Here is a 12,193-nt window from a genome sequence, read left to right on the forward strand (position 1 = left end):
TGTTTGTTGTTAAACGAGTAATAGTTCACTTAAACATGAACATCCTGCTATTATAGTTACCCACCTCATGTGTTTTAAGGGAATGCATTAACTAATAAATGACATACCAAGAGATGCAAGGTATCTGTGCGTAAATGCATCAATGTAAATATGAACCTGAAACATCATGACGTCACTCACCATTGTTTCTCATCTTGTTCTTTGTGACCGTACCAGGTTTGGATGTGTGCAATCTGAGCTTTGTTATGCCCCTGTTTTGTCCTTTTTGGAGCTTGACAGCCTTTGGTAAGTGTCTACATTTGCTGTATAAAAAAATACATCATACACATTTACTGTTTGTGAAACTCATGGTTTCAAAATGACTAGAGGGGGCACAAAATTATTTTTAAAGTTGTGTAATATCATGCTTAGTTATGTAATAAACAAAAAGTTGTTTTAGAAGTTAGAATTATCCTACTTTCTTGAAAGGTCAAACTTTTCCTGTGAAGGCATGGAAATGTGTTTAGATGAACTACTCGAGAAATGTGGAACGTAAGAAAACCATTGCAGAGCGTTTTATGCGTGGGTTGTTTGTCACACTCGTGATGTTTGAATTCACATGACCTAATTTAATCTCAAATTGCATTATGATGAAGGCTGTTCCTCCTCAGAATAACATTTGACCAGTCATTTGATTTTAATTCACCTTATTCCCATACTTTCCACCTTTCTGCCAAAATGGTTGGAAAATCTATATTTTTCTTTTTAAATAGTCCCGAATGTTAGAATGTCACAAAATGGTTCACTCCCATTTCTCCAAAATTAGCAGGCTTTTCTCTTAATTCTATTACATAATCCATTTGCCATTGCTGTAAGTTTTCTTACTCTATTCGACTACAGATTTCAACATGAAATCTGCTTTTACAGTTTAACATAATGTTTTGTGCCTATATTTTAAAGTATTCACATTGACTGAGGTTCAAACAGATTCTAAATGAGGAGTTTGTGTTAATCTTTTATGTATCTTTTACAGTAGCTAATGTCCCATAGTTCTGTATTAAAAAAGACTTTAAGTAAATCTGTAAATAATGATAAATATTAATCATTTCTGTCATCCTTCTAGTATGCATTTCATTGACTATTGTTTAAATAAGGTAAAATCCAGTTTAGCACATTACTACAACGAAACAGTTTTAAAATAATGAAATAATTACAAATAATGGCAAGAAACACATTGTTGTGTTCGGTCCCAGCAAACAGAAGGAGATGTCCAAACTCTGCCATTGGAAAGCAGCTCAACACCATTATTTTTCAGGCATCATCCTGTGAGTTCTGAGCCACATGTATATGTGGCCACAATTATGGGTAAACAATTATTATTACCTTATTATTAACAGGTTCGCCTACTTATGTCAAGACAAATTTTAATGCTGTAGCATATACTGTAATACTAGAAAATTCTATGTTTTCAATATTGCTAAAGCAGAAAGGCCTTTTTCTCTTCCAGCATGGTAATACTACTCTGCACGTCATGATTTATTGAGACTGTTGTTGGGGAAAATTACTGGCATGCACTTCTTCAGATCAACTGGGACACCATCTGCAAGCCAGGACTCCTTTACTGACGCTCTTGAGTCTAAACTGGTGCAAATACCTGAATTTGCATGTTCCTTGTTCAATCAATGTTTAAGATTTAGTTAAAGGGAAGCCCAGAAGAGCTTATCCTTTTATAGGGAGTGAGTTATGCTTTTTGCAGGCTTATTGAACATAAAATTACCCTCTTCTAACATTTGCAACAAAGTTGGATGCACAGTATTCTCTAGAATGCCAATAATATTTGTCTCACTGAAATAGGCAAAACTGTTCACTGGAATTCCCTGCTATTTAGGGAGTATCCACATACTTTATATGACTAGGTGAGCCATGTGAATTAAATTTCTGACCTTTCTTGACCTTTGTTTTAGTGTTCTGTTCTGAATTGGATTTAAAGTTATAATCACATTCAAATAAATAATTAAATAATTAAAAATACGTGTTTCCTTCGAAATTAGCGTTTTTAATAAAAAACTGAAAAGAAAAACTATTATGGTTATTACACACATACAATAGGCACTATTTTGAATGTATGTAATCATTGGCCTATAAATGAACACATTTGATAAATAAAAAGCATAATTATGGGATAAAAACGCTCATTGTAGAGGCTGTCCCTCGGTCATCCCAGGACTCTCGTTCTCTCTCTCTCTCCCACTGATGCACCGAGGCGTGCCAGTGAGTGTTCATGTGATGCAGGAAGGATGTGTCCTAAAAGAGTCAAACTGAGCCAAACTGCATCACTTCTGAGTCCGATCACCGCTCATCTTTGGATAATCCCCCTTTCGCTTTGCAGTTACATCGGATGAAAAAGAAGAAACCGAAGAGAACGAGAGAAGGATTGTGAAATGGGAGGTACGGCATCATCCTCGCAGCGGGACGGTGGATGTGCGGAGGACGCAGCGGCGGAGGAGCTCACTGCAGCGGCCAGCGATGCTCGGGATGAGGAAGAGGGCAGAGCTGATGACAAGGTAGAATGCATGCAACCAGCCTCCTGCTGCAGACTAACGCCTCATAAAGTTTAAAAACACGAGCTCTGAATCCAGGGATACGCACGGGATGTATAAAAAAAAAACAGTGTAGGCTACTGCCTGCCTATCTAGACAACATTTTTTGCCGTAATGCAGAACATGCATATGATGCTCAAAATGTTTTGTAGGTAGACAAAACGATTTATTGTTCATAGGTTGCTCTTTTTAGCTCAGGAAAAGGGATTTCTTAGTTTTGTTTATCAGGCGTTTCTCCTTTGGATAAGTAAATTAGACAACTGTTTACAGAGTAAATGTATAGTTACTGTATAAGATAGTGTGGACTTGGGTGCTTTAGCAAATCTGAGCACAGTTGTGAAATTGTAGAGAGGAAAGTAAATTTCCTGGTCTTATTTACGGGAGAACATTTTCAGAAGGATTAAACTCAATACACTTTCACTCAGAAATTGCTAGTAAATGTCACAAATAATTGCATAGAAATAGCAAGTAACACCATTAAACATATTTTTAAGTAGAAAGACTGAAATCATATTTTGTTGTGGATCTTACTCACATAATGTTTATTTTACTTACGTAAAGTTTTTTTTGCTTGGTGTAGAAAAGATTGACCAGGAATGTCCATAATGCAATATCCCAACTATCATTTGCAGCTATTTAAGTGCAGTAATAGTCAAAAGAAGATTAGGTGACTTTGTCCTGTATGTGTTTGGCCAAAAAAATTAATTAGGTTCTGGTAGTTCAGATTAGATCGTTTAGTTAATAAGAGAGCATGTTATTTGATTTGCATTAATTTTATATTAAAAAAATATTTATTTGAATTAATCTCTGTAGTGAATTCAAGAAAATTGTATAGGACATTTAAACATTATTTTTGACTGGTATTATTAAGACATTAAGGCAGAATTTGACATCTTGTGGCATGAGAACTTCAGAAGTTGACAAATTTGGATAAAGTCACACATACAAGTCCTCTGACAAGTTTTTCTTGCTAATATTGCAGGCAGAATAAATAATGCTGATAACTGATGCATCCTCAGTGGCTTGCAAAGAACATGGTATCTTTTTTTTCCTGCAGTTCAAACTTTAAATTAGACTTAAAAGTGTTTCATTGCTACTAAAATGCTTATGTGGGTTAAATTTGGTTTATTTCAGCATATCACAACTCCATATCCTTTAAGCATTAGTCAGTTGTTTTGGACTTATGTGTGCACATAAATGGAGGGATATTTGTAGTACTTTTATTCCCAAAGGATTGATGGAATTCTCCCTTACTACACTGGGTGCATTGATTTTCCATGTAAAACATGATGAGGTCAGCCATGATTTAACAGGAAGTCTTTGAGATGGCTTTTAGTCAAAAGAGAGATCTGATACTCGACTTCCATATATGTGGTCAGTTATTTTGTTTAGTTACTTATCCCAAGAGCCATCTCCTTCAAACTACATTGCGATACTTGAAATTCAGAAAATGTGACATTGTCATAACTTATGTAAAATGTTTGGAAAATTTCTTAACTTGAATCTGACTCCATAGTTGTCCGTTTTGTGGCCTGAGTGAGCAGTGCTGTACACAAACAAACTCACTGAGATTGTTGCCTAAAATAGCATATAGATCATATGTGTAGTTAAGAGCTACAGTGATTTAAAGACAAATAATTTATAAAGTATAATTAACTTTGTTAGTCACTCCTTAATCTGTCTTTTCCATCTAGTTATTACAGAAAAACGGGCAGATCTCCAGTTTTAATGTAAAGACACAGAACCATGCAGATGAATTAGATGGCAACTTTGAGGAGAGAGTACTTGCAGATGGTATGTAAAACTATATTATTGCTATTAATTTCATTGTTTTCCTCGTTGTTTCCAAATAAAATGAGAACAACACTTTTGTATAGTAGTAAATATCGATGTAAACATATTCTATGTGTATAGCGCACACATGTACTTTGCCACTTTTCATTCTTATTTTTTTTGTTTATTTTTTTGTCAGCTGGCTCGGGGTTTGTTACTCTGAAAGAAGATGGCACAGAAACAATTGAAGACCTCCAGGAAATGGATGCTCTTCAACCAGTCACGAAGAATGAGAGCACAGAGATGATTAATGCAGTTAGTGTGACTGTGACGGAAGAAACTATGGAGGACAACCAAGTGAATGATATCAATGACATCGGCTTCAAAAAAATCTTCAGATTCGTAGGTTTAAAGTTTACCCTAAAAAAAGACACGTGTGAAAAGACTGAAGCAAATGAGCAAGAAGAAAAAGTCACTTGTGCCTCAGAGGACTCCAATGACACCCAGGAAAACAGTGCAGCGGCAGCAAATGAAAACACACCCGATGAAACTCAAAAAAGTGAGGTATCTTCCCAGATTGAATTAGCTGAACCCTCTCAACAAGCAGAAAATATAAAAGAGCTGAATCAGGACATAAAGACATTGGAGCATCATGTGGAGGACACACATGAGAAAGAACTGGCAAAAGAAGCAAGTCCTGAGTCGGAGGAACCAATGTCACCAATCAAGCAGTTCTTTACACAAGGAATCTTTGCCAGTTTAAGAAAGAAAAAGAAAGAAGAGGAAATGCAAAAAGAAAGTAAGGAAGAGGAACTCAAAATAATTGAGAAAATGGGTGTAGAAGAGGCAGAAAAAGAGGACAGTAAATGTATGTGCCTTGATATTCATTATATTACTTCACAGGAAGAAAAAGATTCACAGGAGAAAGATAACGACGAATTGTTACTTGAAGGAGAGCTTCAGATTTCTCTAGAGAAAGATAAGGTACAAGGAAGTCCACTTAAAAGACTTTTCAGGAAATTTTCCACAAGAAGGCAGAGAGAAAGTAAAGCTGCAGAAAAGGTGATCGAAGCTGAGGAACAAGTCTCTGAACAGCCCAAACCATCCTCGGAATTGAAAGGGCTTGCAAAAGTTGAGGAACCAGTGGTTGGGGAACCAAAAACTGCTGAAGAGGAGCTGGTGGCTGATGTAAGCCCTCTAGAGTCCAAAAAGAAATCTGACATCACCGTTTCCTGGGAGGCACTGATTTGTGGTGGCTCTGCTAAAAAAAGAGCTAGAAAAACAAATGAGGATGAAAAGTCAGATAAAGGAGAGGGATATGAGAAAACAACTGACTCTCCACTTGGAAGTTCCATTGAGGGTGATTATGATCATCTCACATCATCTAATGAACAAACTGGAAGTCCTGCAGAAGGAGAGATGGGATCCACATGGAAAACATTAAAAAAGATGGTCACCCCAAAAAGAAAGGTCAGAGCTGGAGAAAGTAGTACCCCTGAGCAGATACCCTCAGACAGTGAGATGAACAAAGATGAATCATTTTCTATGAAGAAACTTATTCCAGGGCATAAAAAGAGAAAATCGGATGCAAGGAAAGACCAGACATCCTCCAATGAGGGTGCTAAGGATCATGAAACAGGTGATGAAGATGATGAAACCCCAGCTATCATTCCTCTGTCTGAGTATGAAATAATTGAGCCTGAAAGTCTGAAGGAGGTGAATGAACAACGAGTTGAAATCACAATCGAACATGAGGTGCCAGAGATGACTTCACAAGTGTTAGAACAGGACACATCTACTAACCTAATGCCCAAAATTGCAGTTAAAGTTCCAGCTAACACTGGACCAACAGTCGTACATGGATTATCAGAGGACTTTGAAGAACTTGCAGACTTTCTGAGCAAACATCAGCAACTAAGTGATATTCCAGAAGAAGGCATCAACGAGGAAAGCATTGAAACACCAGTGTCATCAGCTGAGTGGACAACACAGGTTGACACCTTAGCTGAGGACATTGTGGAGTTGACAGCTGATGCGGTCACTGCTCCAGAACCAACAAGTGAGCAATTTATTGGGGATGACAGTACTGAAATGGTCTCGGCAGTCTCACAACTAACTGAATCTCCCAGGTCATCTGGACATGTTACACCAGTGTCAGCTGAATATGGTATACAAACATCAGATGTGATCCTACAGGAAGCCATTCAATCCATTTGCATGACTCCAAGTGTTCAATCAGTAACTACAAAAGATGAAAGCCAAGAATCTCTAGCCGTGTCATTTTCACCTTATATTGTACAGTCATCCACAACAGAAGAAACAAAGGTTTTGGTTGAGCATAAGAAAACTGAGGCAACAGCAATATGTACAGGCCTAGTATCTCAAGAAATAGAATCTGTTGAAGAACATCTCCCTGTACCCTTATTGGAGGCAACACTTGAAGTAAGTGATGCTGTTCCAACTGAATTAGTCACGCATAACTTTACAGGTGAAACCGAAACTGCAGGACTTGGGACAGATGTGGTCTATAAAGCTGAAATTAAGGAACTGAAGACTGAGTATCTGAAAGTAATTGCAAATGAAAAAGAAGAGCCTCTTGTAGAAGAATCCAAGGAAACTCATATAGAAGACAAAAAAGAGGAACATACAGCTAGTATTGAATGCAGAGTGGTGATTGAGATTATGCAAAGTGAAGACACCCATGATCCTGAAACAGAGTGTCCACTGCATTCTGTGTTAGAGGAGCCTGTGTATGAAGGACAAGTAGCTGCTGAACCTGAAAAACAGCTGATACCTTTAGATGTTGAATTGTCAGCTGCTGAGTTTGAGCAAGCTGCACCCACGGAAGTAGTTGCATCTTTGACACATGGTGATGTGGAAAACGATCCTGACACTACCACAAGTAAAGAAGTCAAAGCAATTGAAATCATTGCTTCTGCTGTGGAGTGTCTGGAAACCAAAGAGACCTCAAATTTGAGATCTCAAATTTCAGATCACATTCAGTCAGAGACACTGGATTTAGAAGAGAGTTTAAAATTTGAAGCAGTTGAATCAGTTGTAGATGTCTGTGAAACAAAAGTTGACGTAAAAGATGCAGTCTTATTAGTAGGTGATTTAGCGGTGACCATGGAGGACATCAGTGAGAAAACAGAAGAAAATGATTATGAAAAAATGGCACAGCTGGACATTAAGGAAATACATGTAGAAGAAGAGACTGTGGATGCTGTTGCTTCAGACATTTTTGAAAATATTGAGGTTGAAAATATGTCAGAAGCTGTAGATGAATCATTAGCCAGAGAAGAGTTGCCAGCCAAGGAAGTGTCACTTCCAGAACCAACATTAGTTGAAGAGCTCCATAAAGAAGACATTGATAGAAATTTGGATGATAATAAAGTTAAAGACAGTGCAGCTGATAGAATAGATGGGATTTTTGTGAAAAAGGATGAGGAACATGGAGTAAAGGAAGGGCAAACTTTAACAAGCACTGAAAGCAATGAAACAGAGAATGAAGATGTTTTTGCTCACGGAAATACAACTGATGAATCTCCTGAAATAATTGTTGATGCAGGAAGTGAAAATGGAGACATGGTTCATAAAATAAGAGAATGCACGGTTGTTCCTGACTTTTCAAAAGATATATCTGAGAGCATAGAAACACCAGCCAAGCTTGAAGGTATTTCTGAAGTCATACTGAATCCTCTAGAGATGGTGTTGCCAGAAGTAGAAGCAAAAACTTTAGCAACAGAAATTGTGGTTTCTCAAACAGGAGATTGGAGTCTAGATACAAAACCAAGTACAGAGATTCCCAAAGAGAATGCACAACCAGTGACAACTGAGAATTTTAAAACTGGTAAAGTTTTAGAGATGGTTGCAATTATTGAGAACACATCAAAACAGTCTGGTATAGAGAAGTCTGTAGAGTCTGAACCTGTAACACAGTTCCTCGAAAAATCTAAGCTACCAAAGGCAACAGAACAAGAGGGTAAAGCAATAGATGGGGACCAAGCCCCAGCAATGACACCATCAGAAATGAAAGAAATGGCAGTTACAGAAAAAAAAGATACATTGGCTGTTGCTCCCAAACCAGAACCAGAAGGGTTTGATTCAGAGCAGACTATGATTGATGTGGCTGCAATCACAGTGCTGGCACAAAATTATACTGCTACAGAAACAGAAGTTAGTAATATGAGTGAACAGAATAATGCAGTAGATGAAAATGCTAGGCTTAAATGTGAACCTCTTGAACAGGTGACAGAAATGAAGTCAAATGAGTTGCAGGTAGACAAGACAGAAATTAAAGATGAAATACCAGAAATAATGGAAATTACCCCCATTGCACAGGTATCACCACTTACCTCTGAAGTTACATCAGAAAAGCCAGAAGTTGCTGTTTCTGAAATACAAACACAAGTAGTGTGTGAACTCAGGGCAGAGACACTTGAAGTGACAGAACCAAAGGTAGAAATTCCAGTGGTAACAGAAGTTAAAGTAGAGACTGTAGCAACTGAACTGAAAGTGGAGACACCAGTTGTCACATCATTGTTTACAGAACTTGAAGTAGAAACACCAGAGGTTACATCTATGATAAAAACAACTGATAATCTCACTTCTGCTATGTCACAAAATCAAAACATAGATACTGACGCATCAGTGTTGACGACAGTGATCAAAGAACAAGTGGTGGAGATTCCCACTGTTGTTTCTGTGGTAGTGACACCAGCTACACCTCTAGATGAAACACCTGATATAACTCTAGGCAATGACTCAAAGGATGTACCTCCAGTAAAGGACACACCTTCTGTGACTGAAGCAGTAGAAACAGCAAATGTTGGTTCAGTGATTGTGAGGACTGCTGTGGCCCCAGTAGTAGAGATACAGAATGTGATTCCAGTGGTTGCAACACCAGATCTTGGTTCAGTAATAGTAACAGAAGCTGCATCTCCAGTAATAAGTACAGCAACAGTGACTACAGTAGCAGAAGCAACAGTTGTGAGCACAGTTGTAGAAACACCTGTTTTTTCTGTCACAGCAGTAAAATCTACTCCAGCTGTGGTAGAAATCCCAGCTACAGTAACATCCGTTCTGCAGACTCCAGCAGTTGTTTCAGTGGCAGAGATTCCAGAAGAGGTTACACTAGATGTGACCCCACTGGTAGAAACACCTGTGAACCAAGTAATTGAAACTCCCATTATTTCCATAACATCAAAAAAACCAACTGTACCTGCAGTGACGAAGACACCAGTCACTGAGATACCAGCTATGATTTCAGTGACAGAAGCAGTATCTCCTGTAGTAGTTACATCGGCTGGAATTCCAGTAGAACCAGAAACAATTATGATCCCAGAAGTAGAAACTTCAGAAGTAACTTCTACTGTAGAGATATCACTTGTGACACCAGTGGTACAAACACCAGCTCAGATTTCAATAATTGTAAAGGATGCAGGACCTCCAGTTACACCACCAGCAACTGCAGCATCAGAAACATCTGCTGTGATCCCAGTAGTAAAAACTCCTGTTATAAAGTTAGCACCAGTTGCAGTGGTTGAGACATCAGTTGTGACCCCAGTGGTACAAATACCAGGTCAGGTTTCAGTGATGGCAACAGAGATTGCACCTCCAGTAGTTGTTTCAGAAGTGGCTGCAACAGTAGAAACACCTGTTGTGATCTCATTAGTAGAAACAACTGTTGTAAAGCCAGCACCAATAGCAGTGGTTGAGACGCCAGTTTTGACCCCAGCGGTACAGACACCAGGACAGGTTTCAGTTATGGTAACAGAATCTGCCCCTCCAGTAGCTGTTTCTGCAGTAGCTGCAACAGTAGAATCAACACCTGCTGTGAACCCAGTAGTAGAAACTCCTGTTGTAAAGCCAGCAATAGATGCAGTGTTTGAGACACCAGTTTTGACCCCAGCGGTACAGACACCAGGTCAGGTTTCAGTTATGGTAACAGAAACTGCCCCTCCAGTAGTTGTTTCTGCAGTGGCTGCAACAGTAGAATCAACACCTGTTGTGATCCCAATAGTAAAAAATCCTGTTGTAAAGCCAGCACCAGTTGCAGTGGTTGACACACCAGTTTTGACCACAGCGGTACAGACACAAGGTCAGGTTTCAGTGATGGTAACAGAAATTGCACCTCCAGTTGTTTTTTCAGCAGTGGCTGCACCAATAGAAACACCTGTTTTAATTCCAGTAGTAGAAAGTCCAGTATTAAAGCCAGCACCAGTTGCACTGGTTGAGACACCAGTGATGACCCCAGTGGTACAGACACCAAGTCAGGTTTTAATGGCAGTAACAGAGGCTACACCTCCAGTAGTTGTTTCAGCAGTGACTGCAGCAGCAGAAACACCTGTTGTAATCCCTGTTGTGGAAACTCCAAGTCAAGTTGTTGTGGAAGAGACACAGGTTGTTACCCCAGTGATAATGACACCTACTGTGATTCCAATAACGGAAAGGTCAGTTGTGAGCCAAGTAATAGAATCTACCGCAGAATCATCAGCTGCAATTTCAATGGAAGAGAGACCTGTTATGATCCAAGTGGTACAGACACCAGCTCTGGTTTCAGTGATTGCAAAAGAGGCTGCACCTCCAGTAATTCTACCAGCAGTGACTACAGGAGCAGAAACATCAGTTGTGAGCCCAACAGTAAAGGTAAACCCACCAGTGGAAGTGGCAGAGACACCAGTTCCAGTACCAGAAGCACCTTCTGTGATCCCAGCAGTACATACACCAGTTGCAGAGCAGGTACCACAGAAACCAACAACAGCCCTGCCCTTGGTAAAGACAACATCAGTTGTGACTGGGATGGAGGCACCCGCTGTGGCTACAGTAGCCCCTGTGATGATGACACCAGCAATTACCCCAGTTGTAGCTCCACCTGTTTTGACACCAGAAGTAAATAAAGCACTGTTGCAGGTAGTTGAAGAGGAGAAAAAGGAAGCAAAGTCAGAGGCTTCAGTTGCGTCTAAAAATGTTGAACCACCATTTGTGGTTGCGGAAGAAGTAAAGACATCAGTTTTAACTGAAGAGTGTGCGTCAGATGAAGAAAATAGGAAAGCTTCCTTGCAACATATGCCTGTGGTTACTTCAACAGAACTCCAGTCAGAGGTAGAGGAGGATGTGTGGGAGGATGCTGTAGATAATATTGGAGATTCCCCATGTCAGGTGACATACACAGAGGGTGCACCCCAAGATACTGCTGCTAAACAAGCATCTGATGCTGCAATTAATAGTGCAAGCTAAACCAGTTGAAAGATTTGAATGAGTTGGTAATTGATTTTATAATATTGCATCCGGTTATCAGTCATTTTTGTTGTCAGATGCATAACATTCACATAGATTTTATCATTTCAGGTGCAAGTTTAACAAGCAAAATTCAGAACATTTTATATCTGGAAGAGGCTGTGGGCTCACAACAAAGAAATGACCAAACCACTGAGAAGTAAAATTGGATCATTAAAGTTCCATTAAGCAAAATTGAACCCAAAAACTGTAGTTATTCAGTGGACAGGCTGTTCTTTGACCAATCACAACATTTTTACATTTTATTTTGATGCAGAAAATATTTCAACATATATAACCCTTCAAAATCAGCTATTTTGTCATATTTTTACTAAGGATATTTGTCAATGTATTAATTTTTTATCCTGATTCAGAAATTAGCGTAATCTAATGCCAAATTATATCATGTTGTATTAAAGATCTAAAAGATGAGATTAAAGATCTATTTCCCCCTGTGTGTTTTTCGCCCCAGAGAAGCACTTTATATATATATATATATATATATAAATGTTATGTGTAATGATCAATACGCTTTGTAGTACTGCATATTATCATTAAACAAT

The 12,193-nt window shown here is 38.8% G+C and overlaps 2 protein-coding genes across 2 annotated transcripts; both read left to right on the forward strand.

Moving 5' to 3' along the window:
• The first annotated feature begins 2,119 nt into the window (after nucleotides 1-2,119).
• Nucleotides 2,120-9,948, forward strand: LOC132111887 (A-kinase anchor protein 12-like). The gene is made up of 4 exons (XM_059519521.1): nucleotides 2,120-2,543; nucleotides 4,274-4,373; nucleotides 4,552-9,854; nucleotides 9,919-9,948. Exons 1-4 carry the CDS (start codon nucleotides 2,421-2,423, stop codon nucleotides 9,946-9,948), a joined length of 5,556 nt encoding a protein of 1,851 aa, XP_059375504.1. The 5' UTR covers nucleotides 2,120-2,420.
• On the forward strand, nucleotides 9,924-12,043 carry LOC132111992 (calphotin-like). The gene is made up of 2 exons (XM_059519589.1): nucleotides 9,924-11,617; nucleotides 11,703-12,043. Exon 1 carries the CDS (start codon nucleotides 9,948-9,950, stop codon nucleotides 11,589-11,591), a length of 1,644 nt encoding a protein of 547 aa, XP_059375572.1. The 5' UTR covers nucleotides 9,924-9,947; the 3' UTR covers nucleotides 11,592-11,617; nucleotides 11,703-12,043.
• The last annotated feature ends 150 nt before the right edge of the window (nucleotides 12,044-12,193 follow it).

This window comes from Carassius carassius, chromosome 31 (genome assembly GCF_963082965.1).
Source record: "Carassius carassius chromosome 31, fCarCar2.1, whole genome shotgun sequence".
NCBI classification, from domain to species: Eukaryota; Metazoa; Chordata; class Actinopteri; order Cypriniformes; family Cyprinidae; genus Carassius; species Carassius carassius.

Bases quoted from the DNA above. Each gene is read 5' to 3' on its own strand.
- LOC132111887 (XM_059519521.1), top strand. From the start codon at position 2,421: ATGGGAGGTACGGCATCATCCTCGCAGCGGGACGGTGGATGTGCGGAG. The intron at 2,544-4,273 runs GTAGAATGCATG...TTTTCCATCTAG, and splicing joins AGGGCAGAGCTGATGACAAG to TTATTACAGAAAAACGGGCA. The intron at 4,374-4,551 runs GTATGTAAAACT...TTTTTTTGTCAG, and splicing joins GGAGAGAGTACTTGCAGATG to CTGGCTCGGGGTTTGTTACT.
- LOC132111992 (XM_059519589.1), top strand. From the start codon at position 9,948: ATGGCAACAGAGATTGCACCTCCAGTAGTTGTTTCAGAAGTGGCTGCA.